This window comes from Zerene cesonia, chromosome 1, assembly GCF_012273895.1.
Source record: "Zerene cesonia ecotype Mississippi chromosome 1, Zerene_cesonia_1.1, whole genome shotgun sequence".
NCBI classification, from domain to species: Eukaryota; Metazoa; Arthropoda; class Insecta; order Lepidoptera; family Pieridae; genus Zerene; species Zerene cesonia.
The window spans coordinates 6,805,318-6,828,874 of record NC_052102.1 but is presented as its reverse complement, the minus strand read 5'-3'; the positions used below and the strand labels follow the sequence as shown (position 1 = coordinate 6,828,874).

General features: G+C 32.1%; 4 protein-coding genes across 5 annotated transcripts; 1 reads left to right on the top strand and 3 right to left on the bottom strand.

The window, feature by feature from the left end:
• Positions 1–13: 13 nt before the first annotated feature.
• On the bottom strand, positions 14–5,889 carry LOC119829490. Of its 2 annotated transcripts, none has more exons than XM_038352029.1 (4): positions 5,737–5,889; positions 4,620–4,725; positions 1,380–1,540; positions 14–294 (listed from the first exon to the last, which is right to left on the bottom strand). In XM_038352029.1, exons 2-4 carry the CDS (start codon positions 4,723–4,725, stop codon positions 19–21), a joined length of 543 nt encoding a protein of 180 aa, XP_038207957.1. In that variant the 5' UTR covers positions 5,737–5,889; the 3' UTR covers positions 14–18. The 2 variants fall into 2 exon arrangements, with proteins under 2 accessions (XP_038207957.1, XP_038207948.1); XM_038352020.1 differs by having other exon boundaries at positions 5,731–5,888.
• Positions 5,890–11,050: 5,161 nt separating this feature from the next.
• LOC119838618 (dnaJ homolog subfamily A member 2-like) lies at positions 11,051–13,034 on the top strand. Its single transcript, XM_038364661.1, has 2 exons — positions 11,051–11,229; positions 11,356–13,034. The coding sequence occupies exons 1-2, from the start codon at positions 11,161–11,163 to the stop codon at positions 12,499–12,501; spliced, it is 1,215 nt and encodes a 404-aa protein (XP_038220589.1). The 5' UTR covers positions 11,051–11,160; the 3' UTR covers positions 12,502–13,034.
• Positions 13,030–16,919, bottom strand: LOC119838678 (transcription termination factor, mitochondrial). The gene is made up of 6 exons (XM_038364789.1): positions 16,542–16,919; positions 16,279–16,457; positions 15,339–15,435; positions 15,040–15,193; positions 13,857–14,007; positions 13,030–13,735 (listed from the first exon to the last, which is right to left on the bottom strand). The coding sequence occupies exons 1-6, from the start codon at positions 16,705–16,707 to the stop codon at positions 13,514–13,516; spliced, it is 969 nt and encodes a 322-aa protein (XP_038220717.1). The 5' UTR covers positions 16,708–16,919; the 3' UTR covers positions 13,030–13,513.
• Positions 16,920–17,691: 772 nt separating this feature from the next.
• LOC119830776 (U2 small nuclear ribonucleoprotein auxiliary factor 35 kDa subunit-related protein 2) lies at positions 17,692–23,038 on the bottom strand. Its single transcript, XM_038353917.1, has 8 exons — positions 22,851–23,038; positions 22,695–22,768; positions 22,365–22,585; positions 21,624–21,887; positions 20,585–20,761; positions 19,728–19,893; positions 19,273–19,378; positions 17,692–17,891 (listed from the first exon to the last, which is right to left on the bottom strand). Exons 1-8 carry the CDS (start codon positions 22,856–22,858, stop codon positions 17,726–17,728), a joined length of 1,182 nt encoding a protein of 393 aa, XP_038209845.1. The 5' UTR covers positions 22,859–23,038; the 3' UTR covers positions 17,692–17,725.
• Between the last annotated feature and the right edge of the window lie 519 nt (positions 23,039–23,557).

The following is a 23,557-nucleotide window of genomic DNA, read 5'->3' as shown; positions in this document are numbered from 1 at the left end:
ATCTTGATAATTTTATTACTAAAAAAATAATAATTTGCAGACATCGAAACTTACTTGAGCAGCCTCGCGGTTGTCGGGTTGTTGTTGGCCGTAGCCGCCGGTATAGGACCAGTCCCCAGTGTTGCGTTGAGTGGTTGGTCCAATTTTAGCTCCTGACCCAGACCAGAACCAACCGTTTACATTAGGGGGTTGGAGGTCTGGACGGTCACAGCCGGCGAAGTTACATTTACGACCGGACGTCCAAATGTAACGAACATTTCCACGAGCGATCCGCTGCTTCACAAACTCATTTTCCTAAAAATAAGTATATATTTATCAATCTATTCATGGCATATCATTCATATTAACAACAGCGCTGATGTGAAATCGGTTACAAAGAAGTGATTACGAAGGGAAGTCTACCTCCGTCGTACGTTTCCGGCTAAAGTGGGCAACACGGCTACAGAGGTATGTATGCCATGTGCTACTTGTCCGGTGCGTGCACCTTATGAGAACGACGCGTTATCGTAAGTGACGCAGCAGGCCATTGCACCCCTTTCACGGATTCTCCACGCTCTACAAACCGATCAATCTATTGAATGCATTCTCATAAATATGCATTGTCGTAACAACCACTATCTGTTTGCTCAACGTGTTCATTAATTTCTGTCACTAAATATGATATGTTAGCAAGGTATCTAATTCATCGACCAGGAAAATGAATAACAATGGTTACGTACATTGACATCGGCTAACCGCGACAGGAAACGTTTGGAGAAACTTGTTACGTTGGTATTTTCTTGCTTACCCATAACCCGGATGAACATAACAATACTTAATTATAGTATCAGAGATGCTTTATAGAGAGAGCGAGTTTACTACAGATATATGAATACGAGGAACCATAAGTAAGATCGTTGTAAGTGATTACATGATAATTTGTAATTTGTGTCCATCATGAAGGTATTAGGAATTCTAAATCTAAATTTTATCTCTTAGCTGCAGTCTTTATGGCTCTGTTTCGTAATTACAAATTGCGATTGCCACATGCTAAATTATATAGGTATCTATTTGATACTTGAGAATGAGAAAGTGAGCGCATCACGACTGACCCTCTTGTGTAATATAAGCTTGTATCTGTGAAAGGATTATTCGACCATCTTCAGCTGACATTATTGGTATTACACAATTTGTTTATTGCATTGGTATTCTCCTTTGAAGTGCATTAAACTTGTTAAAATTAATATGAAATTAATAAAAACATTTTATTTAACGTTTTTACGCTTCCTTCGACTAGCTCAAACACAATATTTTTTTGAGTTTGTTTGAGATTCTTGTTAAGTAAATCTCAAAGTAAGGAATACACCTGCGTATATAACATAATGTGCAAGAGGTTATACCTGAGGAGTTTCCAATGACACGGCGTCCATACAGTGACGGCGACAGATGTTTCTTGCGTCTAGCCAGTCGACTTCCAAGTTGCGTGTGGGGGCGTGCTCCCAACTGAAGAAGTAGGAGTGGAGTACTCCGCGAGCATCCCTGTACGTTGAATGACGCACCCCTATGACAAGAAAAAATACTATAAGCTTTCGATAAGTATAAGATATAAGATAAATGTATGTGGATGGAATGTAAAATACAAAACCCATGCGAATTGTGGTAGCGGTGGTGAGTAAAAAAAATTGTGTTGTTTATTAGCTAAGCCTCAAACTACTAGTTGATAATTAGACACTGAGATTCTAATGAATCCTGAATCTTTTTTGATAACCATGTACCAGTAGAGTAATGAATATTTTAAGAAAAATCTTTGTAAGCATAAGAGTACATATTTTTATTCCCATGTGGGACTGTGTGATATTTCTATATATATTTAGGCAAGTATAATAAATATTTATATTTTTCCAAGCCTTCAAGTCTCATCAAGGTTTCTCAAGTCGTTTTAACAATAGATCGATCACACGCATCGTTGCTACATACTAATTACAGCAACGTAATACACAAAAGTGGAATGGGTTAATTAAAAGTAGACACCTAACTGGTTATTACATTTTCACACGTTTTTATTAACTATTAGTTTAAAAAAAAGACGTAAAACATTTTTAGAAATCTGATACAAAACATTAAATTCCTAATATGCCTATTTGCAGATACGTTTCTTTTGACTAAAGTAACTTTGCCCTCTATTACCACTTTCTTATGAACTCATTAATTTCCTTGCGGTAATTTTCTGTTTTAAAAGGTTATTTTATGCACATTTTGACATTTAGGTAATATAGGTACTAAGTTCTATTATTCTTATAAAAAAATGTAGTCATGAAATTAAAAGGCATTTTATTTTAATTTAATGAACTTAAAACTTATTTGGATGCTAATCTTTCAACAAGTATTTAACTACGTAGACATGCTAAGTATTTTTTCGTTGGCATAGAAGCAATTCATAACGATCTAATATATATAGGTATATAGTGAGAACTGAGTAGAACGTACCGAGCTATGTTTGTACTTATATTTGCAACTCACATAATAATGTATACATTCTTATAAGTTATAATTCAATAATATCTCAAGTTGTGTAATGAGTATGTTAGCGTAGATTGATAGCTACCGTATTTTAAGGGGTGCAATGTTAGAAATGTTGCAATTTTGTTATTTTTTTGTATTGTATACAACTACGCTGTTTCGTAACTAGAAAGCGTTCATTATGACCTTTCTCGATGGTTCGAATTTCGACTATGGAATATTATGCTTTTTGCAAATTAGCTACTTTCGTTACAGTTGTTACGTGCCTGCAGTCATTGTTAAAACTCCGCAAGTTGTTTATGTAACAGTGAGCGGTTAAATGTCATGTTCTTACAAATAAATAATAAATAAGACCGAAACATATTGATGTTATAATGATTATTGTATGACACGTATGATTTAGGAATGTAGTTATGTAATGATGCGGAATGCTTTCTGTTACCATCATCGCTATCAGAAAGTACGCGGCAAGTTTGGCAAGAGCCATAACTCATATAAGTCATAACATCGCAATTTAGGAGAAAGTTGTAGGTGGGTAAGTCATTCATAAACGTTTAATTTGTCGTATTCGATGAGGAACAGTCACAGGTGTATTCTTTAGATGTTTTTTTTTTAATAATCAATTACGCATAAGTAGATATTAGTAGGTACAATCATTTCTTAAGTAGCTTAAGAAAGAATAAAGATATTTAATTTACTCTCGGGTATAGATATGAGTACCTAAACGTTGGGCGTTTTATGAGTACAATTTTAAATGTCACTTAAATTTATGTAAATCACCTCTTTAACAATACACATTTGTATATCGTCATTTTGACGGCATTGTATCTAAACTATGTTCAATTGTCCGAACGCTCCCACATGACATCGTCGTTGGAAACGCCCTCACTCATGGAACAAACATTGCGTTGCGAAAGCTACACCTGGTATGTTTCGATTATGTTTTTCCTTGTGGGAATATTAAAGAAAATGCATTTAAATAATGGTCTAGAATGCAACTTTTGTGATTTGTGCACAAGACCTACTTCGGTTGACGGTATTAAATTCTACTAACTTTCTATGCGGGCTAAATTGTAAAATTTAGAGCTAAATCTTTTATGTTATAAAATTAATGTAATCGCTAGTCGTTGTGTGTGTACCAACTCTATTTATCTACAAAGAGCAAATTTATAAGGAGAAACAAGACTTGCCGACCACCAGCATCTTCAAAATAAGACTAACAAATTATTCCCAAAGAAGACTTTTTTATATAGAAATACATTCTTGTGAAATACTTGACATATATACTTTTTAATGTACGGATCCTCTCAGAAATAATTAGCAATGTTAGTGCCATCAGTTCGTATTAGGCACAGCAATTAGACTACAAGGTGAGCCACCAGTCACCAAGTCTAAGCCGTGAGTGTTCTTGTGCAAGATTCTACAAGCTCGTGACCATTGCACATCTCTTAATTCAGCAGAAAGGATTTGTTTCATGTTGTGACCTCTATGTTAATTGAGTAAAAAATAATGCAGATTCAAAAATTATACTTTGATTATTTTTACTATAGTCATTTAAAAATTATAACATTTCAGTACAGTATTATGTCTGCTTTTCTATATCTGCTTTTTACATAATAATACCTAAATCCTAAAATCTTCCTTCATAAGGTAAAAATCTGTATAAGTGTCCCCGTATCAGCCCATGAAGAGAATGGGAAAATAAGACACTTGAAAAATTGAATTTAACAAATATCTATTTTTACCCAAAGAAAATGGGCAAGTAATCAAAATCTCTCTTTGAACTAAATACTATATATATAATAAATTAAATATAAATAAAGTAGAAAATTTAAAACTTTTCGCCACACATGTGTGTTTTTAAGCAATACTAGCTTCCCGCCCGCGGCTTTACCCGCATAGTCGCAAGAACGATTTCCTCGCATGTTTCCGTTCCCGTGGGATTTCCCGGATAAAAACTTACCTATGTTCGTCTCCTGGTTCTAAGCTACCTCTTTACAAATTTTCAGTCAAATCGGTTAATCCGTTGTTAAGTTATAAATAGTGTAACTAACACCACTCTTTTATATATATAGATTTTGTTTGAAATTAATTATTTTTTTAATAATATTGCTACGTACTATTAGCGCAACTTCGAGGATCAGGGAGAGCCAAACGTCTCTGTGCTTCTGCAATGCAGAAAACCGCTAGCAGTGCGACTGCAGCCAGGTAGCTGTGCCGGCTCATCTGTAACAGATTAATGGGAAAATCATTATTTTGGAAATGGAAAAAACAAAATTTCATTTAAAATCTTTTAAAAGAAATTTTGTTTCAAAAATTTTAAATACTATTTACCTACATTGTTACAAACATTTCAAGATTCGTGATTCAGTATGAACTCGGATTTTCCCCCTAATTTTACATAATTTGCAACCTATTATATATAACAACCATCGTACATTCATCTGAATTATTAGCCGAAGTTCAGTAATTCTCGATTCATTTCAATTCAACTTCATTTCAATTTACATACAAGTTTTTAGGTCTTTTAGGTTTCTTAGAGTGATATTTTGTTAATTTGATTTGTATAAAGGAAAGTGGTCAATCAGCTGTTTTGAAGCAAGTTAATGAGTTCACTTTCTTTTATTTATGCAGTTAACGATGGTCGAGGACAATCGATACGTGAGATGAATTTATTTTGTTGTTTGTGTTTGTGAAAGCAAAACCCGCCTCACTGACCTCCTTGCGTGAAAAGGTGCTCCGCGCGAGAAATCGTCGATTTGGGACGCATTTTATGGTACGGAAAGCTGTGTAGCTTTTATGTTCAAAAGCCGAAAGCAAATATATCTACATAATGTTTAATATTGAAAAAACATTCAGAAACAGTTTTGTTTTTATGCAAGTTCAATTAATTATTTAAAATTTAGCAAGTATTAAAACTCTGCACTTCCGGCATTTATGTTTTGGGATGCGCTGCACATAGTGTTAATTATGTATCACAAATTATCATCTTAATTAAATTTCGAAATAATTTAGAATTAATTTTTAAAATAGTTTTTACTGAAATAATAACTCGAATATTTTTGGACGACTTAAAATGTTAAATTAACCCGAAGCGGACGGTCTCTTGGTATAATTCATAACTCGCACACCAATGAGACATCGACTGTGTGTGCCACACTATTGTACCAAGGAATTTGTAAAATAAACACCACTATTAATAATTGATGATTAGATGCAACTTGTGCGTACCTCTACCTTGTAGTTGATGGGATTGTTTGACTGCGGGAAGTGGCGCGTTCGTTTGCGGTACGCAATGCTAGTGCGTCGAACGCGGCGGTATCAGAACAACTGGCGCAGGCGCAGCCGTCCTCTCTAATTAAGACTCCGACATTCATTCACTTTCACTTCCAATATGATGATGAGAGAAGATCCGTCCGCTCGTCCCTCTCCTTTTGGATATTAAAAGTACCTATGGGTAATTGCAAAGACCTTCTGGAGGTCGTAGCCGGATATAAACATGAATTTACATAATACTTAATACACCTTGAGCACTCGCGCATGTAGCTTATGCGTCGAGTATTTGTTGTTTTTAGGAGATATTGCCTTAATAGGTAAACGGTTAATTTACGCAGGCTTAGATATTGACTATTTTTATTTCATCATAATACAATAGTACTGTCTATTGGTTGATTGTTTATTATTATTAAACCACAAAGCTTATTCCTTCTGTTTACTGTGGGTTTTCTTGTCATTATTAAACGACTTGAAAAAAGATGATGTTCCCAATTTGACTGTATATTTTATGTATGTTATTTATTTATTTGGAAAACACAAAGGAACAATAACAAAACTTTAACACAATGTAGACACAAAATATGATATTTAATCTAAATTGCTCCCTCAACGTCTCCCTGTGTACATAATAAATACAATAATTTGAACCTCTAGCAAATAGTGTCCCAGCATAAGTTTTGGTCCGGCATAATATATTTTTTGATCGACTTGATCTAATGGGGTTCGAAAATACAATGAATGCTTTAACCAGATGGGGTAAATCGATTTTACAGTCAGTTACTGCGCCTATAAGTCAGGGACATCATATTTTACCTGATCAAGAAACCCTCATAAGAGCAACGCGGGGAATGTAGGCGGAAATTAACCGTTGGTTTTTTTTTTTTTATACATTTATATGTACTTTACTTTTGTTAGTATCATAGAATGGATAACAAATAGGCGAAAAGAAATTAAGAGGACGTGATCTTACTAGGCTTTAAAATAAATTAACTAATTAATCCTTTTTGATGTTGAAAAAATTTTTAATGCATTTAATAAAGCCCAACATACGATAAGCTTTTATTATGAGATCTATGGTAGTTAACGGTCTATAAAAGCACCTTAATCTCGTATGTATGATTAATTAATTGATTTTTGCTGCGTGAACCGATTTTTTGTTTAAAAGCTTGATGCCTTCAGTGTGGTACTATCAAAATTTGGCCTAGTTCTGAAAATTTGAACGCGGTCTAGATTTTTGTTATTATTATTCATAATTATGAGTCGATCTATTTCTTCCGCCGCCCGTGGTTCGGATATTACCTACCCTACCTATTTTAGGGCGTTATAATGTAAAGCATGTAAACGATTGTTAAATTGTATTGTCACGCTACACACATACTAATAAGAGACCACCACATCAATTTATTTAGGCCAAATATTAGGTAACAGAACACTATTCGTTTTTCTACAAGGTCAAATATGCCAATTCGGCTTTATTATACTATTCACTATTGTATTTTCGTATTTGAGTCATTGCAACAAACTGAATGGAACATAATAATTTGATGTAAGTGTGTGGCTTCGTTGCATAGGTTTATGAATTAACTAGCTCCTCTTTCTGGCTTCGCCCGTGGCAGCTAGTCACTCAGTAAAGTTGCAGCTTTCCAATGGTGATAGAATTTTTGAAATCGGTCCAGAAAGCAGTTTTTGTGTGAAAACGTTTCTAACAGACATATATAACAAAAGTTCTATCTTTAACATATTGGTATAGATTCACTATAATGCACTTGCTCATTTATTAAAATTGTTGCTTATTTATTACTTCACGAACAAATCTCTATAATTCCTAACTTAATACTTTTATTATAATGCTGGAAGAGTTTGTTTGAACGCGAAAGAGTTTGTTATTATCAGGAACTGCTATTCTTTCGCTTCGAATTGAAAAATTGTTTTTGTGTTGAATAGTCCATTTACTGAGGTAGGTTATCCATAGATCTATTGTACATATAATTATTCATATTAATCATACATCATCATACATCGGTGAAAACACACTTATGAATCGAAACGTCGATTCATGACTTCGGACTTCTGTGTACGCGATAGTTTTTAATACCAAAAAGTTTATCACCCGCTATATAAACACTCATATTAATATTTATCAAAGGTACAATCCAGTGGCAGATTTAGATATGTTATACCCGCTAATCGCGTATAAGTAATACAGTAAAATACTGATTTTTTAATCAATTTCGTCGTAACATACTTATACGTATACATTCTGAACTTCGAGCCATACACAAATTAAACAAAAAAACGTATATTGTGTAACGATATTTTTAAATCATTCTAAATAACATATTTAATTAAGACAATGAATAAAACTGTGATGATCCAAAAAGTCATAATGCTTCACAAAAACCACGTTTTGTGTTTCGTTGTTTATTTTTTTTTTATTATTTTTTAAGCAACGTTGCATATATGATAGAGATTATATCATGGATAAGACAAAATTTAGAGTCAAGGACGTCACCAGCGACCAGCTGACAAATGATAACCTATAGGGTTATTAGGGTTAGGGAAGCAATTTGATTGTAAAAATAAGATAGGAATGTGGTCACAGTTGAAATTGTTTGAAATAATAATGGATGAAGTGAAGAAATGGAAGAAAACAATGTAGTACGTATCACGAGCATTTAACGTTAATATTATAATTTTTTAGGTTTACACTTTACACTGCTGATCAATATGGATGATTTTTAAACTAGCATAAACAGATTTATAGTATACAGGCGCTTGCAAAAAATCAATGGCGAAACTATATTATGGGATATAGCTACATACTACTACAGCGACTACTACAACGCTATCTACCCTTTCTAAAAATCTAGATAGCTTCGACGAAGTTTTCGTCTTTTAAGTGTTTGGTGTTTAACATTATCTGATACCGGCTTTTACGACGGCGCGTCTTTGCAGCACTTACTTGCGAAGTCCTATTTTTTTAGATAAATTATAAATAGTAGGAATAAATAGATTTACGAGAGGTGACATTTTTTTTATGGAAATTTAGAGGAAATTTCTTTCAGGACCTTTTTTCAGATTTCCTTAATATGACTAGTTGAAATCAATCCCCTTTATCCATTTTGTTTTGTTATTTGATGTGCCAATTAATAATTGAAAATCGCTTAGCTATCGCCCATATTTTAAGGAGCTTTAAACAAAGAAAAACCTTTCCCCATGCGAGCCGTTCCAATTCGTGCCAAAACCAATGATGTAAATAATACATAATTGAATTTCGTAATGCATATTTATTTTTCCTTCGAGGCACTTTCTTATTCTTCACTTTTTGATGTCATAAATATTAACAGAAAACATCACGTTTAATATGTCAAAGCAAATGTTTAGACACATGGGTGTGTTATGGGTGATAGTAGAAATTTACGTGTAAGTTTTAAGTGTTCGTCAGCTTTACGCAAGTTATGTAATATGTTAAATACTATACATACAAAGTGACGTAACATATATTCTCTCTAAATACATTCACACCGTTTTTAATTTGTTTTGTTCTTTACTTTAGCTACAGTTCTATTAGTTCTGAACTAGACGCGTGTTGCTGGTTTATCAGTTGGGAAAAAAGATATAAATAATTTTCATTATACAAGTACATTTTTTTATAATTAAATAAAACAAAAAACGGATAGTTTGCGGTGATTTAAATGTTCCTTCCTTCTAAGTGTGTAAGATGAAAGCTTTGGAACGATAGACCACTTGGGTTTTTCCCAACAACTATGACTCTGCAGAGTCTATACTGTTTTCTAGACTACGAAACTTTTTAGACACTTAAAAAAAAAGGTCTATGTATTTATCAGTACTATGTATTTATGTGTTAATTAAGTGTCCAATTGCATTAGAAAAATACAATTGTGGTACTTACAGTTCCTTTTTGCATAAATCGGTCTGGCAATATTAATGAAGCTGCTCAACGCCTTAATAAAGCCGTATCTTACTAAGGCATCTAGGCGAACGAGCTTGGTCTGTCACTATCGTCAGCTAAAATAATATTATAGTGTTCACAAAGGACCGTTCTTTTCCTCTACCCGTAGTGGTTCTTTAGAGGTAGTATTAGCTCAAAAATTAAGTGCGAAAAAAATATTAATGTATAACGTTCGCTTGCAGGCATGTAGTAGGGTTCTCATCCATACTTCCAGAAACTTATTTATAATCCACACTTGCATAATGCATCCCGCATTTAGCCGATTGCAGACTTTACATCTCTGCTAATGGATTGCCGGCTTCAAACTGGAAAGGGATAGAAGGGATTGACGTGAGGAATAAAGGAAAGGACCCTTTCTAGTCCAGACCCTTTCCTTTAGTGAAGGAATGTTCAATCAAATACGAATTTTCGTCCGTACAGAGCAACAAACTAACAGTAGTCATTGGAACAGTATACCAATCTAGATATACACATACTTAGGTACATCAATTATTATGAATGGATATTGGCAAAATCCGTCTCTATTGAGATAGGGAAGCCAACGCAGACTTGTTTTCCTAAAAAGAACGATTCGGCACTCTAGGAAGGGCTACAAATTAATAAAAGCGTATAATCAGTCTAAAAAAAAATTTGTTTCAATTATACTTCAGTAATATAAATACTGAGAAATTTTGAAAGAATAGAAAAATTTTGATCACGAGGCAGGATCAAAATTTTTCTATTCTTTCAAAATTTCTCATTTATAAAGCATTTCAATGCTATAAAACTAAAAATTTAATATAAATACTGTCTAATTTGTGTCCGAGCATTTTTGCTGGATGATTAGATCAGATTCAGTACGCTTAATTCATAAACAAACCTTTCTTTTGCATGGTGACAAACAAAAGATTGCGAAATTGTACGAAATATGACTGGATAGCCCTTTCGGGGCTAAAGACTTCAAAAGCGGGTTGAATCACCAAAAAAAACCTAGACATGAGCTAGAGAGGCAACACTGGGCCAAAGAAAAGTAGAAAAAGAAACGGAAGTATTGTATTAAGTTATCTGTTACAGAATATTATATATATATATATATTATATATATACATATATTTTTTTTCTATTTTGATTCTATAGGTTATGAATGTTTTCGCTATTTGGTTGATTTATTATCATACTCATAAATCATTAATTTTAACTAGTTCAATATAAAGCACTTGAATGCTATAATATTATAAAACTAAAATAAAACTAGTTTACCTAAAATAATAGACTACTGCTTTAGTTTTAAAATAATTATCTATGGTAAAGCATCATCTAGGATCTATAGTCTGTACTGTATCTGTAGACTGTAGATTTCTTTATTCCTTCCTTTCGTATTTCATCAGCTGCATCAGAATTACTTCCTTTTACAATAAAGATTCATAGAAACGATGGCTGATAATAAATTATACGAAGTACTAGGTGTTACGAGGAATTCAAGTGATTCGGAAATAAAAAGAGTAAGTTTTGTACATTATCGATTATTTATGTGCATGTGGACGTAATAGTACCTAGGTACTGATAATTTAGCATGCTTTGTGTCCCTGAATTATACATATATATTAATTTATTTTGTATATTTTTAGAACTACCACAAGTTAGCTAAAGAATATCATCCTGACAAAAATCCTGCGGCTGGTGATAGATTTAAAGAAATTAGTTATGCGTACGAAGTTCTCTCTGATCCCAAAAAACGACAAACTTATGACAAGTATGGCTTGAAAGGACTACAGGAGGGTGGCCAGGGCGGTGGCTTCCCTCAAGATGATTTATTTCGCCAATTTTTTGGTGATATTTTCGGAATGGGTGGTGGTGGAAGGAGCCGTGGACGAGCCCGTGGTGAAGACACAGTTCATACATTAAAAGTGTCTTTAGAAGATATATACGTAGGGAAAACTGCGAAGTTGCAGTTGAGTAAAAATGTGATATGTGGACCCTGCAAAGGTGTAGGTGGAAAACCTGGATCTGTAGTATCATGTAGAGACTGTCATGGTCAAGGCATTAAAGTGTCTTATCAACAGATGGCGCCCAACATGACACGCCAGTTCCAAACACGCTGCCATACTTGCCAAGGACAAGGTGAAACTATTAGTGAAAAGGATAAATGCCCTAAATGTAAAGGTAAAAAAGTACTAAATGAAACTAAAATATTGGAAGTGCATGTAGAAAAAGGAATGCGAGAAAATCAAAAAATAACATTTAGGGGAGAAGGTGATCAACAACCTGATACAGAACCAGGAGATGTTATCATTGTACTACAACAAAAACCACATGATGTGTTCCAAAGAAGTGGTGATGATCTAATCATTAAACATGACATTTCTTTAACAGAAGCTCTATGTGGATTTGAGTTTGTTGTTAAGCATTTGGATGGACGTGATCTACTGATTAGACATGCTGCAGGGGAGGTGATTAAACCAGGAGATTTAAAAGGAATACTTGGAGAAGGAATGCCCCAATACAAGAATCCATTTGAGAAGGGAAATTTGTACATAAAGTTTGATGTAACATTCCCAGAAAATAACTTTGCTACTGAGGAGCAGTTAAAGCAAATAGAAACTGTATTACCACCTCGTGCTGCCTTTGTTATGCCTACAGGGGAAGATGTTGAGGAAGTAAATCTGATGGACTATACACCTAGTGAGAGGAGTCGTGGCAGGGAAGAAGCCTATGCTAGTGATGATGAAGATCAAATGCATTCAGGGCAGGGTGTTCAGTGTGCTCATCAGTAGTTTAAATTGACTTAGCAAGATAGGAAACTGATTTCTACTCAGACCTCACATTATATATAATTTTAACATAACCTTAGGTAGATAATATTTACATGTGACACTACACTAAATTAATAAATGCTGTATTATTTTTATTTTCAAGTAAATGCCTTATAATGTAATTGAATGGTACTTAGTTAAAAAGTAACATAACAAAATACCTTTTCTATCATAATGTTTGTTTCTCTGTGTATTTGAAAAAAACTAGAGTAGTGTCATTTATGTAACTCATTCCATTCATACATTGCACATTTAATGCATCAACATTTAATGGTTTTTGTTGTGAACTTGTTATAATTTATATTAAATAAAATTTTCATGTTTTCATTTCAATTAAATATTATTTTCGTAATAAAAAATTGGTAATTAAAGGAAAGGAATTAGGGATGAAGTACATTAACAAAATTCGTAATATTATGTGTACCTTTTATAATTTTGTCATTATAATATAGGAGTGTATCAATTATTCAGAAAATAAAGATGTGATAAATACTAATCTGATCTTTATTAAAAAGTGTTATTTCCAACTATTATACTTGAAAGGTAGAAAGAAACGTTTATTTTCATTTTATACATTGTTTCCATGTTATAAAACAACAACAATACACAGCACTTTAAAAAATTTAAATCACCCAAGAGTACAAGACAGAGTATTTTTTTATAATCATTGTGATGTAAATGTTTTAAAGTGATCTAAAATTTATTATCAAACATACAGCTGAAATTTATTTTGAAAATTAATTATACAAAAATAACAGATTTGTGTCTTATCATATGCATATTATCTTATCATTATCACTGATCCAATGCATATCCTCAAAAGTCATTAAAAAAAACAGATATGCAGAATCAAGCAGTTATATGTTAGGCTATTAGTTGAAATTTAAAACATAAAAAGTTATTTATAACGAAATAGAAAATTTCAAGGTTAACTCGCAGTTCACCTGTTAAATTTGAATAAGGAAGACCTGCATCATTGTTCTCTAGATGCAGATTGTAAACTTTCATAATATTTTTTGAATCCTTTTCTACTTCTGCAAAGGATATTCAAATTTATTTCTTCAAGTCCTAAACTCTTTAGCTTTTCTAATCTCTCTTGTACAGTTTTTTGTGAAGCTGCTAATACTCTTGGTTTACTTATAATATCTTCAGTAGTAAATCCTTCACTGAAGAGAAAATCGAAAAAATTCTTCACCTGTTAAAAAAAAAACACAGAATTTACATTATTAGGCAGAATATTGTGTTATTTATATTTTACAAATCCTGATATTGCAGGGTAATTTAATCGCAGCAAATATTTATTTTCAAAGAAATACCTTGCTGACTCTAATGCGTTCTAGAGTAGGAACTTTGGTGTACATTTCCTCAACAACTTCCAATTTTGTGTTTAATCTATTGGCTATGTACACTTTTACTGATTTATCATTTCCTAAAATTGATTTTGTTTCTTGATAGATTTCAATGTACCTGAAAAATGAGAAGATATATATTAATAAGAGCATGTTTCCGCAACTCCACGTCAGGCGCTTAATTGTGTGAAAAGAAATAGAAGGGTAATTAGTCAAAGTTATTATCTATTATCTTCTATCTATTATTTTCTATTATCCTAGCCCCTCTATGAAGCTAAGCAGCTTGTGCAGGCCTTCACAAGTTGCTTTGAGAAACCAATTGTCTTGCCCCTCTACTCTGCAACCATCATGCATGCTCTATATAATGGGCTGTCACTGATCCCTAAATGAAAGAGATGTTTATTGAAGGAACTATGCCCTGTGATTATGCGTAGATGCAGTCTTCGCAAATTGGGAATCCGACTTATAATTCTTGTCTTGCACAGGTTTACTGTAGGATCATATTTGTTGCTCGCCACACTCGCTCACCAGCGCTCAACGATTCATAGACCCTTTTGTGTAATTTCACATAAACTTACCAGAGATATGTGTAACCAATAGTATGGAATAGTATTTATTAAGAGTGCTGATCAAGTCGTTTACAAACAAGTTCCAGAAGAGCGGTGTGAGAACTCCTCCTTGTGGGCAACCTCTGGTGACCATCACTTTCACTAAATTTGTTTCAATTTCACTAAGTTGCATCAATATGCAATATATTGATGCAACTTAGCTTTGTTTATCCATAAGGCTACTGTGGAGTTTTAGGGCACTATCTATGCTTGAGTAGTGTGTCTCATAAAAAGTACCTTTATTGCTATGAAAGTGCCAAGGTATATTGATTATTCATTGTGTGCTTTTTCATCTTTCGACACTATGTTATCAAGGGTGAATTTTCCGTGGCTGCAGGCATGTTGGTTATGGCAGTGCAGTGCCTGAATCCCTTGCATCTATCAAGTAGCAGGCCAATTTTGTGTAAAAAGGATGTTAAAGATGTGAGAAGTACCGTTATCATAACCCATTTATCATCAGATGTGATAGTTATTACTGGTCTGTATGATGGCATTAAATAAAATGGTCTGCAGAAGACTTAGTGACCATAACAAATATTTACCTATTAAGAATATCATCTGAGCACCTCACCATCCATGGATAAACTGGATCTATACCCAAATCTTTTATCTTCTGTAACCTCTCTGCTATAGTTTTATGATGATATTTTAAAACCCATAAATCTCTCACAATTCGGTCAGGAGAAACTCCCATGTCTGTAAGTATTTAAATATACATTAATGAATATTTCTCTTGTGTGATATGAGATACCACAATGCCAAAGAGTTTTGATTTTTTATGTTTAGATAAAAATTCCTTAAAACAATACAATTTTAATTATTCATGTGACCTACCTCTTACCTAACAAAACTTTCAATGAGCTTTGTATCCACTCAAATGACAAGGTATATATAAAACTTCTTTTAGCTATGCGTTCGCTCAATAATGAAGGTGGGCACTAAAACATTTTAACATACAATTTATAAACAACTGCATTCAAAATTAACATTCAAATATAAGTATAGAACACATTTCATTTTAGATTCTTATTTCACAATATTTGAAGCACCAGCATCACATCTTTCATACATAACTTTATCTTATAATATCCCTTAACATAATTTTTATGTACATTGGCAATTAAATAAATTTTTTTTATACATTTATTTGCTGTTTATTTTACAATTTATATAAATTTGATGCAGTAGAAGATGGAAATTGTACCCTTTGCATGTCTTGACAGAATACCAGTCCAGTAGTCTGTTTCAACTATAGCAAAATGCAAGACTCTCTCAGAAAATGTAGTGCACCACACAATATTTTATCTCAGGAAACAATTTTATATGTTTATTTATTTTATTTTTTTTTTACATACTTCATTTTCATCTATTGTTGTGTATATCTTGTTTCGTAAAATAAACATGTATGATAGATACCTATCTATATACAGTGAAACCTGGTTAAGTTAGACATCAAGGGACCTGCAATGTCATTTCACTTACCCAGTGTCTCAGATATACAGGTATAAATAAATATCTGTCTCATTTACAGAGGGTTCCATTAATAGCGGTGAGGTACAGGTACAATTGTCCACCAACATTAAAATTTTTCGAAAGCGAAACTAAAACTGAAGGTAATTGAAGTGCCAAAGTGTTGGGACCTCAGCATGAGTTCCAGTTATGGAGGTTTCTCACTTATCCATGTCCCACTTAACCAAGTTTCACTGTATCTATAAGATATTAAATAAAACATTTTAATTTAGCAAAGCAAATTTGTTAAAAATTAAAGAATTATTGCATACCTTTATTTGTGAAGAAATATAGTACAGTCTATTGCGGCAATATCCATGTTTCTCATCACTCTTAGTAGTTTTATAAATAATAGATAATGTTTTAATCGGTAATTTGTAAAATGGTTCTGCATGTTTTTCTGACTGTAAGTTCAGCTTAGATATGAGTTTTGATTTATCACAAGTAGATTCTAAAATATAACAAATTTAACATTAATACTATAATATATCCTAAGTTCTTGAGAGCCTCTTTATAATTTAACCATTCAATTTACCTGCTTTGGTGTGTTCACTTTTAAAGTAAGTAATTGTAGAAGATAATAAGCTTCGTTGTAATAGATCACATTTCAGAGTGTCAACATTTATTCTATATGGAACAACTGTACTGTGTAGTTGGAATAAAGAACGCTTGATAAACAATATAACAGGAGATTTAAACATTCTTTTTGCTGTTTGTATTAATTTGAATTCAATACATGAAAATTGTGTATTCAGAACTCATCCTCTTATTGAAACTTTAATTAATAAATACGTGAAGAATCGAGGTTGAGGTAAGTAGTAATTAGTATTTTAGCTATTTTTTATTTAAAAATTTTAACATGAGCAGCATTAAAAATAACCAAAAATAATTAAATTTTTTGACAGTGACATTAATTCATAATTGTAAGTAAAGCTTTTTTTCTTTACTGGACTTATGATATACGATGTGTCTATCTGCCAGTGTCAAGTATATTAAAAGATAAGGAACCAATATATATCCACAAAACTTTGTGAATTAAACAACTTACTTAACTAAACTTATTAAATTTAGTATTATATAACTCAAGAATGGTTGAAACGGTTATGTTGAAATTTGGAACAGAGGTAGTTTCGTTCACATCCGAGAAAGGATATGAAATGATATACATAGATAATTTTTATACCGGAAATTGAACGGGAACGGGAATACCTCGGGTCTGACAAGTATTCCTTCCAACGAAGTCGGTGGTGGAAAGCTAGTATGTGAAATAAATACAAGGTTTTTTTGTGTTGTTAAATAATTTTACTTAAATTTGTATCTAAATCGTTTTTTAGGTGGCGAATGCATTCAAATTTTGAGGTTTAAGGAATATAAATTTTAAACTTAAGTTCTTAAAAATTAAGGTTATAACTAGCTTTTGCCAGTGGCTCTGCACGCGACATTTCGGAGTAGTTTAATATAGTAGGGGGCTCCACGACTATATTAAACATAAGACGGGATTTTGGGATTTACTCGAGCGCGTCAGATTTTATAAGGTAAGGTACTATGTAGTACATACTACATTACTTGTACATACTTATTATTATGTGCTACGTCGCCCAACCGTTTGTGGCGTTTAGCGTAATAACTATTTTTTAATCTGTGGTACTAAAAGGCATGAAATAAATGGACGAATAAAAAAATACTAAGATTTATTTTTGTATTTATTGCAAAAATATTCTAAAGCTTTTCAGATCGTCTTCTTTGTTTCGATCGGCGTCTTCTTCCTTCTTCGATATCTTTACGTCGGCTCTCTCGCTCTCTCGATTCTGAACGTTTTCTTCTACGGGGCTCCTTTTCTGGTGATTCTGACCATCGCCATGAACGATTTGGTGATTTCCTCCTTCTAAAAATATTTAAGTAAGAATTCAATGTTAAGCAGGTTTTAATATCTACACTAATATTATAAAGACGAAACCTTTGTTTGTTTGTTTGTTTGGTTGTAAGGAATAGGCTCAAAAACTACTGGACCGTATTTTAAAAATTCTTTCACCATCCGAAAGCTACGTTATCCACGAGAACATAAGACTATATTTTATTTTGGAAAAAAATGGGGTTCCGTAACATATCTTTATTGAAACATCCAAACCAGTATACCTATAAAGCTTAAGGGTTAGTTAGTTCGTTTGATATTATTTAAACTTTTGAGTTTATAGTATACATAACTCTAATCGCAATAATTCAGATATTCAACTGGACAGCTATATATTATAAAGCTGAAGAGTTTGTTTGTTTGAACGTGCTAATCTCAGGAACTACTGGTCCGTTTTGAATTCTTTCAGTTTTAGATGCCCTACAATAAAAGTATTGACGGAGAATTTAGGCTTTATATGTACCACGGGCGAAGCCGGGGCGGACCGCTAGTTTTAGAATAAAGTGAAAGTACGTAAAAATATGCGCTGCTATAATATGTAGCTAGTTGGATATTGAGGATATGGGGTATGAAGTCTTAATATGTTGTTATTTTCGCTTAACAAGGCATTTTCATCATTCAATTTTGATCGCGAATTGTAAAGCAGAACGCAGTTTAGAATCTCAATATACAAAATTTTTCGAAACGACCGAATTTACTTAAAACGTCTATGAAGTATTGTGATACACAGATAATAATGAATATAGTAACGAATATAATACACAAGGGTCAAAATCGTATTTACCCGTATTATACTACTCTTTGGTCAAAATATTAAAATCAAATATGTACATCCTTAAAATATTCATAATAGAACGCAGGTAACAAAACAAAACGTAATGAAAAGAGGTGACTTCGTTACGCCAATTGTTGATATTATATATAGATGGATGTAAATAGGAAATTTTCATTAAAGTTTTTTCCAAGTCCCATAAAAAATTTAAATGTAAATTTTCATTTGTTAAATATAACATGACTAGCTGGAATCTACAACTTGATTCGCGTAGTAACGGGCTTAAATCTAGACAATATGTTAATCCAGACTGTAATCTTTTTAGTAAATTGTTAAAAGTAAATTTGGTATAATCTCTACCAAATTTCATACACATTTCAACGGAGGTTTTTGTATAAAAGAGTTACAATCATCCATACATTTTTCTTTAATTTCGCGTTTATTATATTAGTAGGATACTAGAAATCATTTTTCCATTACATAGAATTTCTGTTTATTTCTGAATTACAGCTTGTTGAGATGTGATATAAAAAATAAAACGCTTACTCTTTTCAGTTTGGATAGAATATTACAAAAATATACCTTTCTGGATAACATTCAATGTCGTTATACAATCCCCCTGGATTTGTAAAAACATGTAAAAAGTTGCAGGCATTTCCTTTAGGGCATCGTTTTCTTATTTCAAGTCCTAGAAGAGTTCAAAAGATACTGTTAACTATATACAATTAAATTGTCTTATTTCTTTTTTGACAGTCCCGTGGTTTTCCCTGCATTGATTTTGCAGGGTTTTCCATGTATTTCCAGGAAAAGTTTCTTCAGTTTTTGCAGGTCTCAAATTATTTCTATACCAAATTTCATTAAAATAGGACAAAAAAGTATATATTTACAATATAGATATTGAAATTTAACATGCTTATACAACATCTCTAATATATACCAAGTATAATAAAATACCTTTTTTTATTATATTAATATGACAGCACACTACATAAAACAAAATTTATAAAACACATGTTTTAAGTTATAACTGACATTACCACAGATTGCTCTTTTCCATGAATAAATATTACAGAACTGTAATGATATTTGTTTCCCTCCATACCATCGAGCGTGTAAAGCACGGTAGGCTTGCACCGCACTTCTTATATCAGCATATTCTATGTAAGTATTTCCTCTGAGGTGTCGTTCAAAATTATTACATACCTATAACAGATAAAATTTTCTATAATACACATATTATTTTTAGTTTTGCTTGATATCTGTTATATTTATCAAATTGCTCATACGCGGTGCGGGCTTCAAGTCTGAATTAATGACAGATGTTTGCGATAATTTTTTTTATGAAGTAGTATAAAAAAATAAAAAATATACAAACCTTTGCTCAGCTTACTAAGTCAAAACACAGAATGTCTGAGAATTTAATGTTAGGATAAATTATATAATTTACAATGATAATTCAAAGCAACCAAAAACCTAATTTGTATTGTACCATTTGTTTATGATTTATTATTTTATTTATTTGTTTGTGATGTGATATGTATATATACACTCATTCACTATTTCAGGGGTGTTCTTGCACTGCAAACAAAGGAAAAGGCCATCTATCCTCATAGAAGGATTTGATTTGATTGATCTTTTGCCTTTGATTTAAGGACTATTCAGGTCTTAATCCATCATAATCCATTGGCCAAGTGGTGATTACCTTGTGTCATTGAAATTTGATTCTTGGACATATCAGTTAGCTCATGTTTTTCTTTACTAATTGGGTTGAGACACCACTGCTTTTTATATAATTTTAGATTTTATTGCTTTGATTCGAAACATATTACACAATATTGTATTTTAAAGGATACACATTTACCAAAGAATACTTGGCAATCCCTCGTCAGCTTACCTTAAATTGAATAACTTGACCATACTTTTGAAATTCTGGAAGAACATCATAAAAGAATTCCTTAAAATGCTTATAGGTGTCACTATCTTCATATTCCAACATAACGTCTGAATCATATTCATTTACAATAGCATTTTCTAAGCCAAAATGTGCGTAAAAGTTGGTTGCCAATAAAGTCTAAAATAAAATCACATTAATATTATAAATGTGGAGTTTGTTTGTTTCGATGTTTGTCTTTCAATCACGCTGAAACTATTGAATGGATTTTGATGAAATTTGATATACAGACTGGGTATGAGCTGACTTGGGTGAAAGAATACTTTTTATTCTCTTTAAATACTCCCTTGAGACAAAACAGAAATCTTGATATCCAGGTGGAGCTAGGACGAGCCTCCAGTAAAATATAAATTATGAATGGAATATAACTGAATGCACAGATGAAAGTTTTATCTCTTAAAATTTATAAAAATGGATAAGGAAGAACAAGAGATGTCCAAAGAAAAATGTATCATGATTGTACAATGTCTGATATTCAATTGGAATACCATTGTCAAACATATTTCTTCATTGGCGAATGTGAATTATAAAAGTTACACACTTTGTTATCCAAACATGTTGTGAACCTTTTCATTAGAGTGACAACACATATTTCATGTTGTGACTATTCTATTATGACTACAACAAATTAGCTATTTTTTCATTGCAACCTTTTTCAGTCTTTGAGCAACAACAACATAAATGCAAAGAGCTAACACAATTACTATTACTATAAGTTCTACAACAAGAAACTGACTTAATTATATTTGCTTATGTATGATCTGCTCATATCAAACTCAAACTCAGTTCAAAAGTTCATCGAAAAATGTTTATTAATGTACAGAAAAATTATAAATTACTTTCTGTTATTTTATTATAAAAGTAAAAAACCCATGAATAATTTTTTACTTTAGATAGCAGGATAGCAGGCATTTCTATTTGTTTGTTCCTTCTTACATAACAATGCCTATCCACCTCAATATGGATATTAAAAATTACTTACCGTGCTAATTCCAGGATACTGATGATTTCTTGAACATTCATCAGCAAAACGACAGCAAGCAGTCTTAAAGAAAAATGGACAGAGCTCCAAATTTGGTCGACTTTCACGATAAATTAACAATTCTACAGGAGGTACAGAAGAATCTCCTGCTAAAAATTTTTCTAAACTTTTAATAAACATTTCTTGTTTGAGCCTGTGTTTCTCTTCAATTTCCTTTAACATTTCCTCCTCTTTAGCTTTGCGCTGCTTTTCTAGCTCCCGTTCCTGATTTAATTGTTAAAAACAACAATTATGGTGAATACATATAAATAATTCATTATAATACAAATATAAAAATGAGGTAATTCTATTGACAATCTATACTTATGCTATAAATATCCTTCACACCTAAACCACTTCACGAAGTAGGCTTAAATTTAGTATAAAATTGTTTCAGAAAAATGGCTATCAGTTTCTCTTGTGAACTATCCCAAAAAAGTCCTTGGACTGTCTGTTTTTTCCTTTATGCAGGCAAAGTCACAGGTCGAAAGCTATGTGAATTAATATGCCGTGAAGAAGCAAGTAATAAGTAAACATAAAATTTTCACAACTAACTACAAATCTACACTTTTCTCAAACCAACCCAAAGACAAAAAGAATTTCAATAAAAATTTTTAGGAGTTTAGTGACAAACACTTAGAAGAAATAGGCATAATAAAATTTAATATGCTCAATGTAATGTATATAGCATAAAAAACTTACTTTTTGTAGCATAATTTCCATTTCAATTTTTTTTCTCTGTTGTATATCTCTTTCCAATGCAATTCGATTATATTTTTCGATTGCTTTTTCTTCTGCTTTGAGCCACTTTTCATTTTCTTCCATATTACTTAATTCAATTTGTTGTAGTTCAAACTTTTCCAATAATTCCTGCTCAAATATCCACTGTTTATATTCCTCTGATGTAACATCAAGTTTTCGATCTAGAATAATTTTAAGAATATAGTTCTTCTTAATAATCTTTGGCCAAATAAATATGTGAACGTTTACATCTTATATTTGGTTGAGCGAATCTAAACTGGTTGTAAATACCTCTATCCTTGGCTTTTCTTGTGCGAATTCTTCGTCTCCTCTCACGTTTGGCAATTTTTCTCCACTCTTTATGCCTAATAAATGTTTTAAAACAAGATATATTGCATGGAAAAACAAGATCATATATTTTACACAGTGTTTCATGGACTACCTTACCTGCCCATGATTGTTGTTTTTCAATAAATTTTATGAAGTTATCTCTTTTTTTTCTTCATTAGCACTTTTTCAAAACAAATTGTTTGTTATTGTATCCCACCGTTGTATAAATATATACTATATAATTTACTGTGTGGTTATATTCACAGATTAATGAACTAGTTACTCCGTTATATCACAGATAACATAATACTATAGTAGACTACTCATATTGTTATAGTACGAGATCCGGCTGCAAAATCTCTACGTTCATCGCGTAGTTAAGCAAATTCATATTTTTATAATGATATCTGATTAGGAGAATACATTGATAACAGGATGTCCAATCTATTAGCGGCCGCGAGTAATTTTAATTAAATTAATTTGTCACAAAAAATCATTCACTTATTTATAAATATACCATCCACATCATAGCAATGTATATAAAGAATTCGAAAATGTAGTTATAATAAAATGTAAATGTAGATAGCGGTAGCGTTGCACACTCAGGCAGCGGTATATCATCATATTAAAAAAAAATAGCTTTATAATCAAATATAAAAATCATGCGTATACGTCATGAGCGTACAAATGCATCGAACTTTACGAGGCCGTATTGGTTTCTATAAAAATTGCCACTATTAATACATTTCATCAGAACTGTATTTAAATTATATTTTCTTATGATGGATTACCCATTCAAAACGTATAACTTTAATAAAGTCATA